This window comes from Xylocopa sonorina, chromosome 8 (assembly GCF_050948175.1).
Source record: "Xylocopa sonorina isolate GNS202 chromosome 8, iyXylSono1_principal, whole genome shotgun sequence".
Classification (NCBI taxonomy): Eukaryota; Metazoa; Arthropoda; class Insecta; order Hymenoptera; family Apidae; genus Xylocopa; species Xylocopa sonorina.
Window position 1 is genome coordinate 2,118,440 of NC_135200.1, and position 23,097 is coordinate 2,141,536.

Below are 23,097 nucleotides of genomic sequence, written 5' to 3' on the forward strand. Positions count from 1 at the left end.
TCCTTTGTAAGAAGATATATTTCACAAATTTTGCTTAGCAGTAAAGTCCACCACACGTAACAATTGCTACATTAGCAATGTTTTTAGCTTCGAATTCCTTTCTATGCTTTCTTATTTTATGACCGAAAATGTTTCATAGGGTTTCAACTTACGAGTTACATTTATAATGTATTTTACATTTAAAATAATATTATCAAAACAAACAATAGTATATACAAAACATGACATTTTTTAATACATTATTGTTAAATAATATATTAAACATTATAACGGAAATCTAGTTGTATTAGTCACATAAATATTTTTCTTAGATGCTATTTTACAAACTATTCTTACCAACTACTATATACAAATATTACTAGGTAGAGACTAGATTATTTCTTATGTTAATCTTATGTTAACTATCCTAGAACTAGCCTCAAAATACTATTTTATTCTAATTTGCTTATTCTAGCTTAACTTAGATGGCACCTCGTGATTCTTTTTGATGCCGATCACCAGACGATAGTTTACTTCTCTGTCGATAACAATGTACGACTAGTTAAAACACTCTTCGCAGAGATGACGGTACTAGTATCCACCATATAGTATATTATTATATCATATACTATTGTATATTATTGAAATATATTAATTCATTAATTATTTCTTCTTTCTATTGTATATATCAGAATGTAGCACATAAAGTCGCATAAAATGTATCCTTAAGGTACACCATTTATTTGTACAGTGGAATAACTGCTGGTCCATTAAATGAAATTAATACCATATATATGTTGTACAAGTAACATTTTAACTAATATACGTGTATATATATATATATATATATTTGCATTGATTTACAATTAATACAGAATGTTTACGTATTTGTATACGTGTGTGTGGATGCTAAAATAATCCTAACATAGCTTCAGATATTTGGAAATTATTATAATACATTATACAATATTATGCTGAAAATTGGCTGCTTAATAAAGACTTAACTTATCTTTACACTTTACTTCTTTACAAGTATTAGTCATTGCAATATAAAAATTTATGCATGTTTTTGTGGCATCACTTTACCGAGAAAATTTTACTATAATACAAAAGAATACTAAATGGAAAGACTGCGTTTTTCATCACCGTTTGAAAAAATTTGCAATTATATATAGTAAATACAAAATTACTATATTAAATTTCGTCTATTTTGTGTTTATCGAAATTGTTTAATTTTACCGATGCACGAATTTCACGTTTCTTAGTAATAAAAATTAACCAATTTTTTACAATACTAATTCTTATCCTTATGCTATTCTTAATGAAATATAAATAAAATCGATAGATTAAAAACATCTTTTGTAACATGATAACAAAAATACTTATAAGTACTTTTAGATAACTGTATAAGAATTACAAAATCTATCACCATAGTGATACGTGTATTCTTTATACCACATTGTTATGATAACTTTACAATGATCCGTTCATTGTATACAATTGTTAAACCAGCTACCAGCAATTTGATAATCGAATCTTCATCGTTGAAACTTCGCCGCGTCATCTCAGCTGAAGTAAACGAATACTGTACATAATTCCTTTATGAATTCCACTACCATCCATCATACATTTCTTAATTATTGCATCCTCTGCTGTTGATAAAAACACCGTTTAATACGATTATAATGCACCAAATCGTTGTCCAGGAGTAAAAGGTAATGATACTGACAGAAGTCACACACAAAATCTTTGTATAGCGCGGTTCTATAAATAATAATAAAGTCATTTGTTTTTTTTCAAGCGATTTAAAGGATCAACCCTCTGCGAGCGGCGGTGTAACCCAGCCGTACTTCTCATGAGTTTTCACTAAACTTCTGAAAGATTCTTCAGCAGAACGTCTGTTAAACTCTTTTTTTGTCTTTGGCTTTCTCGCTACACGACCCTGAAAATGAGTAATACATAGAGAAGTTTGTTCATAATTATAAAACGATAGTTCCGCATAGTTTCAATTTATTCTTGTAATTTTCAAATTACCGAACATCTCTTTTAGAAGAAGAAATTTGCAAATATATTACCTGGCCTTTAACTATACTAGCTGCAAATTGCGTGATGACAGCCTCGATAGTGTACGCACTGGCCCATCCTCTAGGTGTAAGAAGTTCCATACAAATTGCACCGCCTTCCATCACGAATCCTTTTTCGATTCTCGGTGAAATAACGCGCATAAAGGGTGGCGCGAACGGAAAGTTCTCCGGAAATATCACGTGCAAAAGTATATAAGGTATATTAAGCTCTCTCATATCTGCGGCTAGTTCGCTCTCCGGATCGATCTTGTGCAGTCTCACGTGCCACTCGAACAAGTTGTCGTTCACTAGTTCCGCGGTGAAGGTCGACTCAAGTCGATGCTGCGTCCTCTGGATCTCGCTCAGCTCTTTCATTAAACGACGTAAACGTACCCTTTTGTCCGGCACCGCGACGGTTCCCTGAAATTTTAATGGAAAACTTACTAAATAACGACTCTTTAAAATTGCATGTTTTTATAAATCTCTGTTAACTTTCCATTAATTTCTATCCTTTTTTTAGATTCTTTATTAACTTTTACATATTTTTGTTGTAATCACACAATCCACAAATCAAAGTTATATTGATACGAAAAGATGTAAAATGGTATCTGAAATAAAGCCAGCAGAGATTTTATAAGTAAACACTCGGAATCCTAAACCTGCGCCAAGGTCGTGAAAATTAAGGTTGTGGATCGAGATGTACACACAATACTTACGTAACTCATTCTTAAAAAGCAGAGGCTTTAACAGCCTCGTTAAAGCGAGAATTTATATCAATTTAATCCACAAAGAATATATTATTGATTATAAATGATGCACCGAAAACGAGAGATTTCTTTTGATTATTGACAACTTGTTGGTATACAAATTATCAGATATTTCAGTTTGAATAATTTACTTTGGGATAAGATTACCGACATATTCGAATCGATAAATTCTCCGGACTAATCACTATTCTTTATTCAGACTAAATTAATTAAAAAGTAACCGAAGCATTATTTTAAATATATTTTTAATATAATAAACGAACCGTTTGTACACTTATATTAGTCTGTTTAATGAAAAGAAATATGGTATACATTTGTAATCTTTTATTTTGAAAATACGTAGTTTGGTAATTATATATGCAAGTACAACTTTCATCCTAAATAGAATGACTGTAGGCCAAAAAATTCACTGTAATGATAATGACCTTTTTTGCAAATATCTCGAAAACTAAGGCTAAGCGACCGTTACACGTATAAGAGGATGTTGTTTAAAAAATGTTGATTTTTACAACATATTGGAAAGTTATCGAAATCGGTGAGATGGTACCTATATATTTCTATATACGTATGTTATAGGTATAGGTGTAATTTATATTAATGATATGATAAAGATACTATCAATCACTTACAGGTCGGTATTTGGTGTTTAAGCTATTATATTTCGATATCTGTATCCCTTTATATTAATAAAATATGTTATTTCTAAATATAACCACAGATTCAATTTTTCTAGCGTTTAAATGCTTCTGATAGTTTAATAACAATGGTTATTGAAAGAATTAGCTTCTTTTTCGGTCAAATAATTATAAGTAATAATTATAAATGTAAGTACAGAATACCTGTGCGGAACTGCCGGTAGACTTTTTCGACTTGAAGAAGCAACTCCCATGGTTCGAGTTGCTTGCCCCTAGATTATCGGGCAACGCATTATCAGATGGTGTAACGACATCTGGTCGATGATGCCTACTCAGAAGTCTCCTCGAGGGCGAATTCGTCGAACTGCTTGCTCCATCTTGCTCCGATATCTTCTCCGAAGATCGAAAAAATTTTCGAAAAGCCGCCACTACTTTCTCTTTTGACCTCGTAGACATGATTCTTCCACTATTTTTAATATCCTAATCAATTACAATTTATTATTAAGTATAATTTCCTATCGATCACAATTTTTATTAGAGCATATACAAACTGTAAATTATATTTTATTAATTTTTAATTCTAGTTTTTATTTTTAAAAAATCATCAAATTTATTACATTTAAACAGCGTTAAAATTTCAAGCTCTCTTATGCTTTATAACATTTGATTACTTCTTTTATTTCTGGTGGAATTACAAAGTAATATAATAATAATAATAATAATTCTCATTATTATTATTATTATTATTATTATTATTATTATTATTATTATTATTTGCTGCAATTAATTGCAATTATGAATACTTTAGATTATAATCACCTTCTACTATATCTAAAACTATTTAAACAATTGTTTTACACAAGTTATGCGTAAAACTACTATTTCTAAGTTATACTACTATTTCTAAGTCATTAAACTCTTGAAAGTCTTAAGAATCAGGAAAATTACATATTTTTTTATAATGGAAGCAAATAGATTTTCAGTATGTCTATATATGTTATAACTCATATGTATTAACTCATATATATATTGTATATTACTATAATACAAATGCATCCTCACACATAATTCACCAAAAGTAATCAGTAACGTATATATACGTATATATACATGTATATCACCCATTATAATCATTACAGAACACGATCGTGTTCCACCCCCTTAAATAAACAAAATACTTTCTTTCACTAATGTACCTTCAAACAATAATAAAAGAAATATGCGTAACACATGAATTTAATACGTGACAGAACACTACCAAACTATCGTGGATTTAATACAAGACTCAGAGAACATCGTGGCAGATTCCGCAGCAACCTCGTACAACCCGTTAGGACTTTTCTACTGCAACACTCACCTCTTTTCTCCGTTGCGATCACAACTAATTCCGTTGTGACGCGCATAATTCGTTTCGAATCATCTTAAGTGGTCACTAACGCGTAACATCCATTGCTTCGAAAATAAATAATTCACGCAAGAGCTATGTATCGAAAACACGACAGAAGAACACTGCGAAACACAGCGCAGTCTCCACCCTCATTGAACTAACCGAGCGCGTAGTTCGGAAGGGTAGCTAACTCCACTAACCAGGACCGTCTTAACTTATTCGAGATTTGGGTCTCCAAAGATCAGAATTCTATTAAATTTTTCACACTCGAAATATAAAAGCATCCTTTTAATTTTTGCCCTACTTAAATATGTACACTACCTGTATTTATAAAAAGATTATTGAGAACTAAACCACAGTTATTCGAAACAGATAGAAATATTCATATTACGCCAAAGAATCAAATAATTGTCATACCAATGAAAATAAAAACCATTCTACGACTCGTTAATGGAACATTTTTTTTTTTTAGTTATTTGCGAATAAGGATTGCGATGAAGTAAAAATTAGATCAGAAGCAAAATATTCCATACTGTTCAGGACAATGTACTTACATATATAGAGAAAATGCGACATTTTATATTTTTCAATTGATATTGGGCTGAAATTACATTAATGTATACGAAAAACATATATATTATTTATTTAGGTTTCAATCTTCGTAATGCGATATTTTAAGTAAAACTAGAAAAATTTTATCTTAATTCAACATATTTATGTTTCACTTTCTTTTACTTAACAAAGTTTTCAGTTTTTAAATTAAGCATCATAAGAAATTAAGAAATGATAGAACAACCTAATCGAAAAAGTCTATATAATATTATAATTTAAACTGTATATCGGAACAAATGGTAAAATTTTATATACTTGTTAATTCTTTTTATAATTTCAATTTTTTTCTTTTGACACATGTATTAATTATTATGTACGATAGAATAAAATATTTATACGATACATTACGAGAAAATAGTTTTCGTTGTCAACAAAAAACATTCATACGACGTTAATCGTGAAGAGTACAATAATCTATATGTTTATGTAATATATTATAAATATTATTTTACAAATATTTTTAAAAAACTTATTTATAAAAAATTTATGAAATTTTCGCATAATAAGTTAGGAAAAATATATTAAACATAACGAGCAATGTTTATTTATAGAAAAATCGATTAATTTTATATTGTCTGGGTAATTAATTTGATTGTATAATAAAAAAAAGGTTCAAGAAAAATATACATTCTAAAATAGGATACTTTATTGAAGAGAACTCGATTAAGTTAGCACAAAGTTCATTTCATTGTTTATGCAACGATAAAAGGAGAAGTCCAAACGAATTTTGTATAACGAACCGTAGTTGCAAAACAACACTTGTCACTCTCAATCTTGTTAATTCTTTTCGTGATTCAATTACTTTGGACTAAAGAATTCCGTTGGAATTTTATACAATATGATTACCGTCGACACCAGCTTATCCTAGCGAACTAATTATATATTATGCTCTTACGAAAAAAGAAAGTACATACAGTATAACAAAACTGGTCTAATATAAATCATATAATATATTAGTTGCTAATATAATTCTGTGAGAAATTATGCGTATGCGGAGCTGTAAATATAGATAAAATTTTTTACAATGAAACAGAAGAAAAGAGATTATATTTACAAATTTATACAAAAAGCGGCCCTGCCGAATATAAACGAATTTAACTTAATATCGATCCAATTTACATAACTGATAACTGGTAACTGATAACTGGTAGATATTGAATCATATAGAGATAGATTGTAGCTGAGCAACCGTTGTATTATATCATAACAATGTGATGCAAATTAAAAAATTTATCTAGAGTGTATAATCTATATAATCGAGAATGTAACATCAGTTGATATTAAATGTTGATATTAAAATTTAAATAATTTATTACGAATTATTTAAAACAAAGACATAATAGAATCAAGAAGAAACCAATATAAATAATTCAATTGATTAATATGTATTCTATTTATTTTTCCATGGCATTATGATGTAACAATTCAAATATCGATTTGTAAATAAGAAAATTAAAATATGTTTTGTTATATATAAAAAGGCAAGAAGACATGATAAATACTGAACCCATGCCCATTTCAGTTCTTCCCAATAACTAGGTTGATAATAAATTAAATGCTCCCTATAAATTAATTCTCCTTGAATAATTGCTGCACTTTTGTTCAAATTGCCTGTTTGTTCTTTTATATATTCATTATGTATTTTAGCTGCAACTAAAATGAACATTAGATAATTTCGTTAATTTTTTTCTATTTATAAAAAACAATATAATTTTGGAAAAAATCACTAACATTTTCGATTAAAATTTTGCACAAGTAATTCGTCCAGTGAATAATCAGCCATTTCTATACTATGATTATATATTTCATATAAACCTTCACTAGTAAGTAGACCTCTTTGTTGCAATATCAAATCTCCAGAAAACTGTACTTTTTGAATTTTCTCATTCAATACACGAGTCCAAAGTGCAATGGATTCTATTGTTGCTTCAAACAATTGCTGATTGACAAACCAAAAGTATTTATATTTATTAACAATGAAAGAATAAGAACAATAAAAAATTTTTTACCTTTAATCGAAAATTAAAAAAAAGCAAAAGCTTAACAGACTTAATAGGTCTATCTGTATAGAAGTAGGCCTCAAACTTTAAAATGTCCTTTTTACCATCATTATTTGCATCTACTTCCAGAACCTGAAACCACCAAAAATAACATTTATATTCATATATGTTAGGACATACAAGCCACATGCAAACACACACATACAAATTATATACTGTAATAATGTAATATGAAAACCTTTATTAGTATACAGTTATCTTCAATTTCATTATCCTTATAAGTTCTAAAAGTTGAACAGATTATAGGATTAACGTTGTAATCTCTATTTACCAACAATAAATATTTATAGTTAAATGATACATCAGGTTTTTCTGCATATACACGATTTTTCAAGGAGAAACCTAAGAGTTATAATAATTAATAATGAGGTAAAATAATAAAAATTTATAATCATAATACTTATTACTTATACAGCACACAGTGTAGTTTAAATGTTAATATAATTGTATGTATAACAAAATGTACATGTAACAAAAACATATACCTCCAGCATTATAAATAATGAAAAATGGTGTGAGTAAAGACAATATTACGAAAAATAATACAACAAAAAAGCTTAATGAACATATTTTACTCTTATATTTATATTGAACAGAGCTAGAAAATATTTCGACAGCAACCATTATAACGCGTTATGCGTTGTCTTGGTAACAGTTCCAGCAATAAACATACCTACAGACATATATACCACGTTGTATACCACGTTGTATACCACGTTGTATACCACGTTGGTACACATACAAAATGCATAACGACACGACACTATTCGTATACAGTAATCACAAAATATATTTAGTATACAGAAAAATATTGCATACAGGGAACATAAATGCGCCGAAAGAATTCTTTCAATTTAAGTTTGTCAAATTTTTAATCACAAATATCTCTTTTTGATATTTTACCTCAATACAATAACCTCAACCGCAGTAACTGATTAACAAAATGGGCAAGAATGTATTGAAAATATGATATAATATAATTGTTAGATTTTATTTGAATGAATAATGCATTACTAGAACTACACGAACGCTTAAAAAAGTCATCAAAATCATTTAAAAAGTAGACCAATCAGAGATCGCGTGTCCACATAATCACCATTGTGTTGTGCTTTATTCTGTATACATGTTGAACGAATGAATTGTATATATAATGTTTTTTTAGAATCTTAAAAGGATAAAATACAAAATTTTAAGACATATGTATATATAGAAATTTTATAATTATAAATATATAAATCGATTTGAATTTTGACAAAAAATTAAGATAAAAAATTGGATGTATTTGGAAAGTACATATTTTTAAATATATTCTGATATTAGGTTATGATATTTTTATCTTTTTTTAACTGAAAAAATTTTAAACTAAAATATTCACATTGTTATAGGAATTGGTTATACTTTGTTTCTACAGATAACATTATGATCTAATAAAAACAAGATTTAATAAAAATATGGGAAAAGGTGAGGAATGTCATACATATATATTCATGTTTATATTTATATTTATATTTATATTTATTTTTATACGTATAACATAGTTTTAAGAGATTGAAGTACACAGTAATATATAAAATTATTCTTTAATATTTAATGATGAATTTTAAATGATAGAAAATTATTTTACTGTTGATAACATTTTTTGCAAGACAATAGTCTCTCATTATTACCCAACCGTACATCAAATCCTTGATGCATTTTCAAATTAACTGTAATAATTGATTTAAATTTAAATATGAATATATCTCATTTCTATGATTTATGAATCTAACATTCAAAATTGTTTTTTAGTCTTAATTAGACATTTAATACATACATTAATTTTTATATATTAAAGAGTAAGATACTTTTTATATAATCTATATCAATTTAAAATGCTAAATGCACAAAATATATGATATAAATCAACTTAAAGTAATCATTACCTTTTATTTTCTCTGATTTACATACAAATTTCCATGTACAGTTCATTTAACAGTCTTTAATACATATCTGCCTAATGAAAAGATACACATAAATTATCATGAACGCCTTGGGCTCATACCTTACAAGCTATATCATTTTTTTACATATTTTTCAATTTATCACCTCTCATGCATTAATAGTTAGTATACACATTGCGATAGACTGAAAAGTCACCCATCTTTACTTGAAAATAGTAGATTGATAATATATCGTGCATCTCCTTTAAAAACAGTGAGTGTGAACATCTCTTGAGTTTGAAGTTCATTGAATGTATGCTAAATACACATTGTTTCTAGAAGAGGCCAAGCTATTGTTTCAACATTTTTCTATGTACTAAATATATATTGTAATTACTGTATATTAAAATAATACACGTATATATTGCTATTACTACTGATAGGATATTAAAGAATTGTTAAAGTATCTTGTGTTGGTGCATCGAATATTTATATATAAAGCAACCTCAAATAAATTTTGAAAACTTCATGTGGCAAAAAGATTCAAATCAAATATATATACATATGTACCATTAATGTATATTTCGTAACAATAACTGTATATAGCTTAACAATTCATACATACTACCTTGTACGCAGTCAATGAATAAACAAAATGTTATATATACCATACATAATTTTATATTGGATCGAATGAAAGATTTACTATAACCATTAATATTTTAATATTTATTCGATTGATTTAATACTGTATTAGTAACTTTGCATATTTTTCTTTAATATGAACTGATACAACTATAAGATAATTGATCGTATTGTTATTATTAATAATAGTAACTTGAATATTTTGGAGAGATATTTAGATGCATTACACCAAAAATTAATAGTTCCATTAGCCATCTTTATATATTGTAAATTATATCTAGTTCTAATGGATCATTCAAGTTCATAAAGCTTATTAATGTTATCATAACATTGGTAACACTTTGAAATGTTTCACATTGAACTGCAAATTAACTGTTTTTTTTAAATGAATATACGGACAAAAGTAGTCATTAGTGTAATGTTAAAACTAAAAACTTATATTTTATTGTTGATACATTATTATTCATAAGTATTGTAACACTATAGAGTACGTAGAAGAATTGACAGAAAATGTTCACCTCTACCAAAATTTTCAGTAAATTCTTTTCTCTTTATTATAACGTACAATTTGATTTGCAAATATTCTGAATGAATTTAAATTACATACTTTTTGTTAATAACTGTACAAGCACTGTACTGTGAATAGTGTAGTTAAATTTAATCAATCTTGAGCAATGTATTCATGTTACTTATACTATTTTAAATTGTAACATGCCTTTATGAACTGTCTTTGGTGTATACACATTCTTGGACTAGAAAATAGTAGCATTAAGTGGCCTGGAATGTGAAATTATATTCAAAAAAACAGTAATGTACATTAAATTTAGCATATTTGGTAAAAGTGTACATTGTTTTTCATGACGTTAATAATTGATGGAAATTTTTGCTTTCCTATAGTAATAAATTACAACTGATTTGATTGAATTAAACACAACAGAAAAAAATGTTTGTTATTAAAAATATATCTCTATAAAGGTATCAGTAGAAATAGAAACATTTACAGCAGTGTTCAATACGAATGCTATATCTACTACTTCCAATATAAAGCTTAATATTTCCTTAAAAAGGCAGCTGATAAATTATAATTTACTGTTAAATAATCTATTAAAATCGTTATAACGCTATAATGATAAACAATAACGATAAATATCTTATTGTCATGAACTCGAAAAAATCAGTGAAATACTTGCGTTTATTTGAATTAAACTGTTAAGGTGATATTAGTTATAGTCTGTGATCGGCAGTCATGCATTCAATCATAACAAACAGTGATTTATTCGGAACTTAATTTAAATTATATGTAATACTAATAATATCACTGCAGTTCCACGTTGACATTAAGTTGAATTTGAATACAACTCCATCAACATCTACTTCCTTAGACTCTCAGTATGTAACAGAAAAAATATGCATTTTGAAGACTATCATAACATATAAAATTAAAAAATGTAAACTGCAATGGTACAATTCCCCTTAAAACATTGATAACTGTATACAAGAGAAAATAGTGTACTGGCAATTATAATTGAAAGAAAAATGTATATAAATAATCTTTGTTTATTTTAACATTTAAACATTTTAAATGAGATAAATTTCTTTTTAAGATTTCTGTCCAAAAATGATATCATTCCTAATGATTACATTAACTTATCATTTCATAGAAAAAGTAAATACTTCCTCTTCTGTACTCCATGCATACAATCGTACATCAGCGACATTTGAGAAAATAATTACACCGCTTTAAATATGATTATTATAATATTCATTTTCTTAAGCATAGAAACATATCATAACTTTTCTTTCTTTTTTTTGTTCCATTTGAAATTCGTTATGTGCGTTATAATACGAAAAAATCATCATACCACTGGTTAACAATTTCTTTAAATTTCAATATCAAACTTATGGTACAATGTCAGAAACCTGTCTATCATTTAGTATAGATCATCGAATTGCAATAACAATTACAAAAACAAATACTTTAAATATTCCATAATCTTCTTAAAAAATTGTTATACAAATAAATTTGAATTATGACTGAAAATAAGTAACAGGGTATGTTTTAAACAGATTCTTTTACAGGCATAATGAAAAATTATTATAACTTAATTCGCATTGAAAGTACAATCACAATATTGAAATTCACATTTCTCAAATAATAATTGGAAACAAATAATTTATTTCAAAATCATTTAATCAATGTTAATTAAAATAGAACAGAGAGACGAAGGATTTACAATAAAAACTGATGTCATTTTACAAGAAGGGGAATTGTATTTATAAGCATTAAGTGAATGATTTTAGAGCATTTTTTCATTTTAAAACATCAATCATTTAAAAATTTTAAAGTCTCCATAAAATAATTACAATATTGCATTGATTTATTTATATTGTACATTTTTTTTTAACCTCTTAAAACAAAATACAAAAAATAGATGTATATATATATATATATAAGTGAAATTAAATGAAATTGTAAATTATTACACACTGGTTCTGACATTATTACCATTCTTAGAGTAACAATTTTTCATATGTACAGTTGTTTGTGATATACGATCAGTAATGTAAAATTAATGTGCTTCATTACTTGATGTCATATATTGGATCAAATTCATGTTATTAATTTTTGCATCAGGTATACTAAAGGCAGTGTCCATAGCTTGTTTATAAAAAACTTGATGGATATATAAGCAAATAATTATGAGAAATTATGAGAATTCAATTAAGCTTAGTGTACGAATAACATTTTGTATGGCACGAGGTACAGATTGACTTCCACTATGATATTGAAAAGTATTGCCAATATTTTTTCACATACACATACTTAAGATACAAGAAAGAATCATTAAGAGTGTATAATTAGTAACAATTATAGAGTACGCATTTTGCTTAGCTATCTTTCAAAGTGCGTACGAGTATACCTAGAGAACTCGATTTATTTACAGTATGTCTTAGATAAATTCCATGCTACTGTACTTAAATAATTAAAGAGCAATTGAAGAATGTTCTTTTTTTTTCTTTTTTTGGATTACGTTACTTGTATAAAATTTTGCGTCACGTATGTACCCACAATTTTTCTTATTGATCAAAATTCAAAAATAGCTTTGTGTCAGTCAAGCTTCTCATATTTAAGGTGCATTAAACTTAAATGATGAAATATCTTGTAAATCATACATTACAATATTTATTGTTCCTCAAACTACGACATATGATAATAAATGGTAATGACACAATTCAAATGCACTTATCGTCATAAGGATACTGCAAGTGATAAATAAATAAATGAATAAGATCTTACATGTTGGTGATTAATGCAAGAAAATGATAAGTATTATGTTATCGGGGTCTACTTTACTCTTTAGACCTTTGCTGCAATTCTCGAGAAATAAAATGAAACATTTTGTTCGATTATCATTTATGTTTCATTCTGTAAGCATACTTCATAATAATAAAAACAAGGCATTTAATTGGAAAATTACTCTAATATTCGATTTGAAGCTTTAATCTGTACAAAGTAGTAATTATAAATAAAGAAGTCAAATTTCAGGATACTGCAATGAGGCCTATGTAATTTTCACATGAGTAATGATTAAAATTAATATTCATTTTACACATCATTTTCTATCGTGACATTACTATTCAGAGCATAAACGTTTTCGTAAACAGACATGAAATAACGTTAAATAAAAGGAATGTTAAATTTCGAATTATTTGTGTATATTTAAACTGAAAATTTTTCTAGATTTGCAATTTTCATAGCTTTTTCAACTGTGAAAGAAAATTTTTAATATAATTTTGAAACAAAATTATACCAAACTGTACATAACTTTGCATTATTTTCTACAAAAAAATAATTGAAAAATACTTCCATGTCTACTATAATACATCATTGCAATAAGAAAATTAATTGTTGCAATGAACAAAATTTTCAGCTTCTTAGATGTCACTTTTATCACTTTATCTCAAATTTTGAACATCCATCTTTGGCACAGTATATGTTAATTAAGCAGAAATAGATTATATCTATGAGTAAAAAGAAATAAAACAAGAGACAGCAAAAGAATCTACATACTCTTTATCACTTCTAAAATACTTCAGTATGATTTGTTGATACACAATGAGAAACAATAAAAAAGCACGTGTCAATCCAGTATTTAAATTATGAAGGAGCAGTAGTTAGAAACAAGTTCTTTTCAAAACTGTTTTCTCTCTCTCTCTCTCTCTCTCTCTCTCTCTCTCTCTCTCTCTCTCTCTCTCTCTCTCTCTCTCTCTCTCCCTCTCTCTCTTCGTCTCTCTTTCTCTCTCTCCTCCTAGTTATGTAAATGTACTACGTTTTGTCAAAAGAGGAAGAACGAAAAACGTAAATGATGAAAAATATTAAACAAATGTTAAGAAATTGCTTGCTAAACAAAATGAATATGCGTACATCGTTTTTATCCTTAACATTTATATGTACATAGACACATGCACGCACAGACATACGTATGAATGTACCTATGTACATATGTATATCATTAATGAAGGTAAATTATGATAACATTACTTCGGCAATGAAATTCAGTTCGACTGATCGAATATTAGTATAATCATAATTGAAGCACTTGCGTGTGCATACTTGTCTTTAACACTCACTCATTGTTTTTTCACTACTACGTCTTTTCACAGAAATTGAATGCTTCACTTCACTTTTTATGATAACACTTTTATACACAAAGCAGTATGTATCTATCTTTTTTTTTTTTTTTTTCAAGAACAAGATGTAAGTATAACAGTTTCACAATTAACAGAAGAGTAGCGAAGTAAATAGCTCAGTCCCAACTGGCATCACTTTCAACTTCTTCTTCTTCTTCTTCTTCTTCTTCCTCCTCCTCATCAGAAAATATGGTATCATATATATAATCTGAATCATTTAGGAACTCATCACGACTTTTACTTAGCCCCATTCTACGCTTCTTCGTTGTTAAGGCAAGTTCATCTTCTGTTGTTCTCTCCTTACGAAACTCATAGACTAGTGGATAGATATATTCAATCGCGGCTTGGACAGCGGCAACATTGGGAGCTATAATATTCATTACAATATATTTAACAAACGAAATAATTAAAATTAACAATTATTATAAGATAAAGCGTAAAAATTTGATAGTTTTCAAAATGAAGAAGCCATCATTTTATATTAATGTACCCGTAATACTGTAGGAATAATCTATTTGGAGAAAAAAGAAATAAAAAAGACATTATTCAATATCATTAGATAAAACTAGTTTGCGTATTTTCTTGAGATTTTTTTGTAAAGTTACTTAGGAGATCTTTTACACACGGCAAAGATCAAATTTTCTATCCAAAATAAATCTCTCATCTTTTTAGATTATTAGTACATTATAGCAAGTTCCCTAGTATAGAGTGATATCTCTTTATTTCCTTTAGTAAGAAACGTTTTTGCTTTACTTTGTACATTTCTTCGTAATATTTACTTTCACAATGCAGTTAATATGAATTTAAATTGAATAGCATTACAAACCTGTAACAGTAACGCTGCCAGTAGAAAATATTTTTAGTGTAGCTTTTGGTTCTTTTAGCTTATATGTGACACCAGGATGTAATTCTGGTTCATAACTAAACAAAATATACATTATATAAGTACTCTAGAGTGTAAGCATTATAATATAAGAAATTCATAATATGCAAATGCACAGGACTTTACAAAAAGATGTTACGTGCAACTGCATAACTTTTGTAAATCAATATTTGTTCTCTACATTTTTTTAAGACATACTGTAATACAGAATTGTTTAAGTAGTTTGTAAACTACACATATACTATACACATGTAACAAAAAAAAAAAAAACAAAAGTTATACATTGCATTATATCAAAATAATTATAGCAATTACTCTAACTCAAAACTACCATGATATTACTGAATATTGTTGCATATTTTTACATATAATTTGTATTTCTTTTCATAACACGTATATAATTATTGAATTTTTTGTTATAAAAATAGCTATAATAGAACAAAATATAACAAATGCTTAACAATGAAATAAACTATTTTCATTAAAAAAGAAGTTATACTCATAGATTTAAATGTAATTCAAGTTTTATTAAACACAATATTTTGTGAAATTTAAAAAAAGCCTAAAATTTTGCGATGACATTTGGTAAGATATCCTGTATAGATATAAAGAGATGCAGAAACATACTTACTCTGCATTTTCTTTGTGAAACGATGAAAATGATGTTATCTTGATAGCAAATGGCATACAGCAAGTACCCAATACATTGACCACTCTATAATTGTTAAATCGTACTTTAAATCCCAGTTTTTGAAGAGAACGAGCAAAACGACGTGCTGCGATCTTTGCTTGAACTTCACTAGTTGCACCAGTACACGTTACTTTCCCAGAAGACCATATAGAAGCAGTAGTATAAGGTCTTCTTAATTTCATAGTTATCATCTATAACAGTTATACATATTGCTTAAAAATGTACGATATTTATTAAAAATAAATTTCTCTATATAATTTGAAAAATTTTCACTTTTAAATATCAAAAATGCTTAAAATATGTATAAAAAATTGGACTATAGATGTTGATGATCTTAAAGTAGGCTATATATACATTCAATGCTTTTATTTTAGAAATAATAAAATTATTATTTGTTTATATTTTCAAATGAAAATTAACATTGTCACATAACGAATCATAAATTTAAATTCTTTTCACACATTAAAATATCTTATGTAATTTAAAAAAAGAAATAAAATCTGGAATTATATTTTTTTACTAAACAATGAAATCTAACTTAAATTAATTATAAGGAATAACTTAATATCTCTTTCATTAATTGCGCTTCTCCCTTATTTATTGTATTAGATGTTATTATACTTTTTTATAGTTTTTATAAGAGAATATTAATAAAAATTCCTCTTAAATAATAAAATTAAAAATAGATTACTACAATATAACAATCTCAATTTTCTAAACATAAAACTTTAATTAAAATTTTAAAATATTATAAGCTTAAAATATCTTACATAAAAACATTTTGCTAGAAAAAGTAAACAAACAGAGTTACTTTAAAACCTACCCCATTTTCTCTTCTATATTCTACATTAGATCCATTTAATGCAATTTCTCGTAAATTTAAGTGGCATCTAACACTGAAACTGCAAACTACGTTATTGATAACAATATCCAATTCGCGAGGTTCCTGTTCAGGAGGCTCCACGTAAGGTTGGATTTGTCCATCGAATATCCTTTCATCTTTTTCTTCCTTGCATATGTCCGTGTTGTCTAAGTTATTTACATCCTCTACATGATTTATTGATGTATTTGTTAAAGGTTTCATGCCATTCTTTTGAATAGCAGTTGCCATAATATATACCTACAAACATTAATAACAGTACTAATAATTATGTTTTCATTGTATTCGTATAACTTGATTAATCCATGTAAATTAATATAATTTAAATGTTACTATATGTATGCGTGTAGTTTTATCATTTATAAAATATAATATAAATTTAATATATAAAAAATATAACTGTGTTCAGGAATAATACAACTTCTTATCGAGTGTTTAATTTTATTTAATACATAATACAAATATTATTAAGCGCAGTTATATGTTTATTTCAATATTTATTAAATATTTACTTCATTAATCATATTTCACCTAATTAAACGTAGTTGCATTTAAATTATTGCAACTAAATATTTAATATCATATAAGTAAGAATCTAAATTTTCGTTTTAGATTATAAATAAAATAACATATTACTCTAATATTCTCCAATTGTTAATTTTCATTTTTCAATAGTGCAATAGTTCACATTTATCTTATACATCTAAAAATGAAAAACATAAAAAATTATACCAAAACAATAACTGAAAAGTATATTAGTTTTTAATGAATGATAATTTCTATCATATAAAAGAAAGCATTATTTTGTGAAAGTAATATATGTAGAATGATTAATAATAATAATTAATGTAAAACAAGAGCATGTAAAATCATTGTTTCCAACATTGTTACTTTATATAAATGATGTACAGGGCAAATACGAAATCATATTCTTTAAATGGTGTATCAATTTTAAGTCAAGCAAATAATGAGATTTCAAAGTTAAGTTAAAATTCCTTGAAATAATTTTCAAATCACAATACAATTGGAAAATTGGAAAAGTATGCAAACGTTTAAAGGATACAATGTTCGTGGAAAGACGCGAGTTTCCAATGAAGATTCTACGAAAATATATTTTGAACGCCTAGAAAAATGTTCGAAAGAACCTCCTAAATGTAAGATGAGACGACAGTAAGAAAAGATGAAAAGTACAAAAGCATTTCTCGTAGCGTTGAATAATCGTGGTATTAAATGAGAAGGTTAAAATTTTAAGCAACAACAACAAGCAGTGCTGAAATCATACTCACGTATAACTATGTTATGTGCTTCAGTTACTTTTTAATTAAAGATAACTTCTTTGTTGACAAGTACCAGGAGAACGCAAAGTTAACTCAATAACCACTGCCATTGTTTTCAGCCATCTTCACTAGACTAGCTACTGATCAAAGTCACGGACGCGACTATGGTATATAAAAGGGAATACTCATCAATAAAATGTTACTTTTCTAGTATATTCTTCATTTTTATCTACTACATTTTACAAATATACACATTTTACTTAATACTAATGTTTAAATAAATACTCTTCCTACATTTTAATGTACATTTAAATGCCTAAGTAAAAATATTGTCAAACAAATTTAAACCTATCGTTACAATTTTTCTGTAGTGAGAATTCTTCCAAAATTTACATATATAATAGACTTCCTTTAAAATAAATTTATGTAGAAAAAACTATTACCTAATTAATTATTGCAGTGATATAGAAATATTTTATGCAATCCATTACACTTTTTGACATAATATGCAATTATAATGTCTGACGCATAATTGGTATATAAAATAGAATTATTAACATTAGAATTAACCTTAACATCTCTAAATCGATACCGAAATGTATACTTTATTCCTGTTTCCATTAAAGAGATTTTACGCAAATCCTTATCGCTCATTGGAAATAGTTTACAATACATTTATTACTGCACAACTAAAATAGTACCTATTTCCTTCGAAAAAGTAAAAAAAAGTAAGAGAAAGTAATATTTCGTTAAACAATACAATCTTTTATTACTAACCTTTTAATCTGTTTAAGAAATAAGAAAACAAACCGCAATAAACTTTAGTACAGCTGTACGGTTCATTATATATATAGAAATGCGGGATAATATAGAACTCACCACTGCATAAAGTTTATACAATTTGAAAGTGTTCGAAAAGTGATACCACTGTGGCTCGTTTCCCATTTAATGCTATAATATTTTGAACTGATATAATTAATTTAAATATTTCTATGCAGTGCTGGACCAAGTCTAACAGTTAAATTATTTAAATTTTATTAATTGCATCTTGCAATAATGGCAAACAATGGTATAATTGTTGTTTATTGTAACGTAATCAACGCTGATAATATCGAAATCCATGGTTATGTTTAAAAATATATGTGTTTATACTTTAGCGGATAATAAAAGCGAATGTTCGGCTGAAATCGAAGCAAAAAATGAAAATGACGAAAACGAGGAACCAGAAAAAATTCTCATCATCGACCCAGATAGTGAAGTTCGTTTTTATTACCTTATTCATGCTAATTTTACTATAAGAATTAATTTATATAAATTTACAAGTAATTTATCATACATATGATTGTTCTATTCATTTTTAGGAACTGGATTTTAATCATTCAAGATTAACAAAATTAGAAAACTTAGAACCACTGACAAAAATACGTAAATTATGTTTTACATGGAATCTAATAAAAAAAATTGAAAATCTTGACACCCTTACAACATTGGTCGAGTTGGAACTAAGGGATAATCAAATTGTTACTATAGAAAATTTAGATGCTCTTGTAAATTTGGAGTATGTAATATAAGTAATATAGGAAATTCTTTTAAACATAACGATAACCAATCTAATATTTTATATCTATTTAATCAAAAGAATAGTAGAATTTTATACATGTATTTTCAGACTATTAGACTTATCTTTCAATCGTATTAAAAAGATAGAGGGGTTGGAGAACCTGCTGAATTTACAAAAGTTATACTTATCATCGAATAAGATTCAATATATTGAAAATATATCACACTTAAAGAATCTTGTGACACTTGAATTAGGCGATAATAAGATAAGAGAAATAATCAATCTTGAAGGTCTTGAGAATGTAACAAATTTATTCCTTGGTAAAAATAAAATAACGAAGATTGAAAACGTAGGATGTTTACAAAATCTTCAACTACTGAGTCTTCAAAGCAATCGCATTACAAAAATAGAGAATTTGGAGGATTTAAGAAATCTAGACCAGTTATACTTATCTGAAAATGGATTAACCTGTATTGAAGGATTATCAAATTGTCCAAAATTAACAACATTGGATTTAGCAAATAATAAAATCAAAAAGATTGAAAACATTGATCATCTAGAAAATTTGGAAGAAATTTGGGTAAGAACATTACCAAGAGTTATACGTGCCCTACAAACTGATACCCTAATTTGGTCTTCTTAAAAATGGATCTGAAAACTACTACTTCCTTAAAATAACAACCTTTTTTTAATTATAATACTATATATTGTACAAGGATGTTCATGATATGTACAATTTAAAGTGGTATTATCATTTATGCTTGTTATATCTTTAGACTTTGGTTTATAATAATTTTATTAATCGTATCAAAGTATCCAGAATAAGTATTGACGCTTAAAGTAATAAAATTCAAATTAACTCATTATCTACTGGATCTTTTAACAGTTCATAAACTATGTATAACTTTATATATATATGTGTGTGGGGGGAGGGAGGGGGGGCGGGGGGTGCATGCGTGTGTGCGTGTAACTTTATGTACAACTTTTTTCTGAGCTTTAAGAAAGCAGAATGTGATACCAAACTTTGATCATATATTTCAAACACATCCTGTATATTTATTTAAATATGTCTTATCAATTAGTGTATTTTCCAGATAAACAACAATGAAATCGAAGAATGGACTACTGTAGAAAACTTAGCAGTTAATAAGAAATTACAGACTGTCTATTTAGAGCATAATCCTGTTGCCAAAGATCCGAGTTACAGAAGAAAAATTAAGTTAATTTTGCCATGGCTTGTCCAGTTAGATGCAACACTTTGCAGATAGACAATGGAATTCTACAGAATAGATTACTGTACGATAATTTTTTTAACTATACGTATCGATGTTGTTGCTTATGTATTCTAAGTATTATTTTAAAAAGATTATTTTCAGCAAAAAGGTTAAAAATGTATTTTCAATCTTAACAAGAATACAAAAGGTATGAAATAATTACATTTCTGTAACAATGAATGCATTTCTTTTTTTTTTTTTACTTGCACTTTACAGTATATCAATAACTTATCAATTTAAGTGATTAACATTAATTTCAGCAATTAAAAACATTACAAGTTACCAACAAAATAATTATAAATGCTCAATTGTTTCAATATTTTTTACTTAGATTTTTTAATTTTAAAATCAAGATTATGTCTTTGCTTTCTGCCGTTACATAATTACACATACATTTTTTAACTGAATTTATACATTAACTTATTTTTTATAATCTTTAATATTTTTGAACATATTATACCGGAAAACCTTATATACATAAGGTGATTTTAATTTAATTAGCGCTTTATATAAATATTATTTATATGAAAATATCAATATAAACAATACAAACAATCATTTAACAATAATTGTGCAAAGACATTGAAAATAAACCATTTTTAATTAAAGATTTAAATTCCTATCTATGTAGCACTTATTACAGACAAATAAAAGATTAATACATAAATATATTAATCTTAAGAAGAATATATTCATTCAATTGATCTTCTATGTTGTATACTCTCTTATTAAATAATATTATATCTTATACTGTAATTTTATGCTTATTAATATGTATATATGAAATATATCAAGATTGTATGTATATCTTGCACTTAAAATTTAGTTAAGTACTGAAAGTTTTAACCACGTTATGCAATTCTAATGTGAATGGTAAAATAAATAATTATATTATTAATTGCAAAATTATTATGGATAAACAATTTTCATAAAAAAAGGAAAACTTTTAATAGTCGTGAAATGGTTTTACATTTAAAAGGTTTATAGCTATAATCATATTAAATTAGTAATTTAGACTAGGGTGTTTATCATTTATTTATAAAATACGGTAATTAAAATAGTAAAACCAATAGTAAGGTGTCTGCATTGAACGATAAACTCTTGATATGGAAGATGAAGATTATGAGAATTGGAAAGAAAATAAGAGTGACCATACGAAATGAAAACAGAAAAGTCGACTAGCCTTGCCTTAATTGTCTATTAAATTTTTTTTTAATGCACAGAACAGCAAACTTTTATTAGTTCACTTTTAAAGTGTGAAAAGTCAAATTTTTGCGAATAAAACATAAATTGGTAAAACTTTGCTTCGGAAAATTGTACACATCGTAAACTCTCAGATAACGTAAAAGTCAATAAGTTTTTTAAATGAAATTTCTATAACTGTAATGAAGGCAAAATTTAAATTTAAAACTGTAGTAACTGAAACGATAAAAGTTATTTTATGAAAATAAGCTATTCCAATTATCGATAATAACTGTCAAATTTGAAGGATTATACTTTTAGTTTTACTATCATAAAATTTAAGCATCTCACCCTTAGTCCGTTGATTTGACTTAAGTACACAAATTGTATTATTTCTTTTTCCAAACGTGGTAGTTTTTGCAATAATTGCCTCTCTCACGATACACCTATTCTATGGTACTGGTATGTTCTAAAAATGATCGTTTCGTTGCATGTTGAACTTTATATTTGGTGATTAATTTTTATTTCGATATGGTTGATATATTTGGAAAAATTACAATTTACAGCTATATTTAAAACAATAAATTTGT

At 26.7% G+C, this 23,097-nt stretch overlaps 4 protein-coding genes across 7 annotated transcripts; 1 reads left to right on the top strand and 3 right to left on the bottom strand.

The window, feature by feature from the left end:
- Positions 1-1,564: 1,564 nt before the first annotated feature.
- Positions 1,565-4,972, bottom strand: LOC143425906 (ubiquitin-conjugating enzyme E2Q-like protein 1). Of its 3 annotated transcripts, none has more exons than XM_076898968.1 (4): positions 4,802-4,972; positions 3,649-3,910; positions 2,055-2,462; positions 1,565-1,921 (listed from the first exon to the last, which is right to left on the bottom strand). In XM_076898968.1, exons 2-4 carry the CDS (start codon positions 3,898-3,900, stop codon positions 1,793-1,795), a joined length of 789 nt encoding a protein of 262 aa, XP_076755083.1. In that variant the 5' UTR covers positions 3,901-3,910; positions 4,802-4,972; the 3' UTR covers positions 1,565-1,792. The 3 variants fall into 3 exon arrangements, with proteins under 3 accessions (XP_076755083.1, XP_076755084.1, XP_076755082.1); XM_076898969.1 differs by having other exon boundaries at positions 1,565-1,911; positions 3,649-3,924; XM_076898967.1 differs by having other exon boundaries at positions 3,649-3,924.
- Positions 4,973-6,800: 1,828 nt separating this feature from the next.
- On the bottom strand, positions 6,801-8,174 carry LOC143426069 (transmembrane protein 231-like). Of its 2 annotated transcripts, none has more exons than XM_076899195.1 (5): positions 7,989-8,174; positions 7,775-7,845; positions 7,453-7,575; positions 7,175-7,382; positions 6,801-7,096 (listed from the first exon to the last, which is right to left on the bottom strand). In XM_076899195.1, exons 1-5 carry the CDS (start codon positions 8,125-8,127, stop codon positions 6,834-6,836), a joined length of 804 nt encoding a protein of 267 aa, XP_076755310.1. In that variant the 5' UTR covers positions 8,128-8,174; the 3' UTR covers positions 6,801-6,833. The 2 variants fall into 2 exon arrangements, with proteins under 2 accessions (XP_076755310.1, XP_076755309.1); XM_076899194.1 differs by having other exon boundaries at positions 7,682-7,845.
- A 6,231-nt stretch (positions 8,175-14,405) lies between these two features.
- Positions 14,406-18,627, bottom strand: Trf2 (TATA box binding protein-related factor 2). The gene is made up of 5 exons (XM_076898888.1): positions 18,500-18,627; positions 17,157-17,453; positions 16,274-16,524; positions 15,586-15,680; positions 14,406-15,126 (listed from the first exon to the last, which is right to left on the bottom strand). The coding sequence occupies exons 2-5, from the start codon at positions 17,442-17,444 to the stop codon at positions 14,876-14,878; spliced, it is 885 nt and encodes a 294-aa protein (XP_076755003.1). The 5' UTR covers positions 17,445-17,453; positions 18,500-18,627; the 3' UTR covers positions 14,406-14,875.
- Positions 18,628-19,267: 640 nt separating this feature from the next.
- On the top strand, positions 19,268-21,509 carry LOC143426104 (uncharacterized). The gene is made up of 5 exons (XM_076899279.1): positions 19,268-19,559; positions 19,648-19,748; positions 19,852-20,048; positions 20,160-20,631; positions 21,146-21,509. Exons 1-5 carry the CDS (start codon positions 19,547-19,549, stop codon positions 21,317-21,319), a joined length of 957 nt encoding a protein of 318 aa, XP_076755394.1. The 5' UTR covers positions 19,268-19,546; the 3' UTR covers positions 21,320-21,509.
- Positions 21,510-23,097: the final 1,588 nt, after the last annotated feature.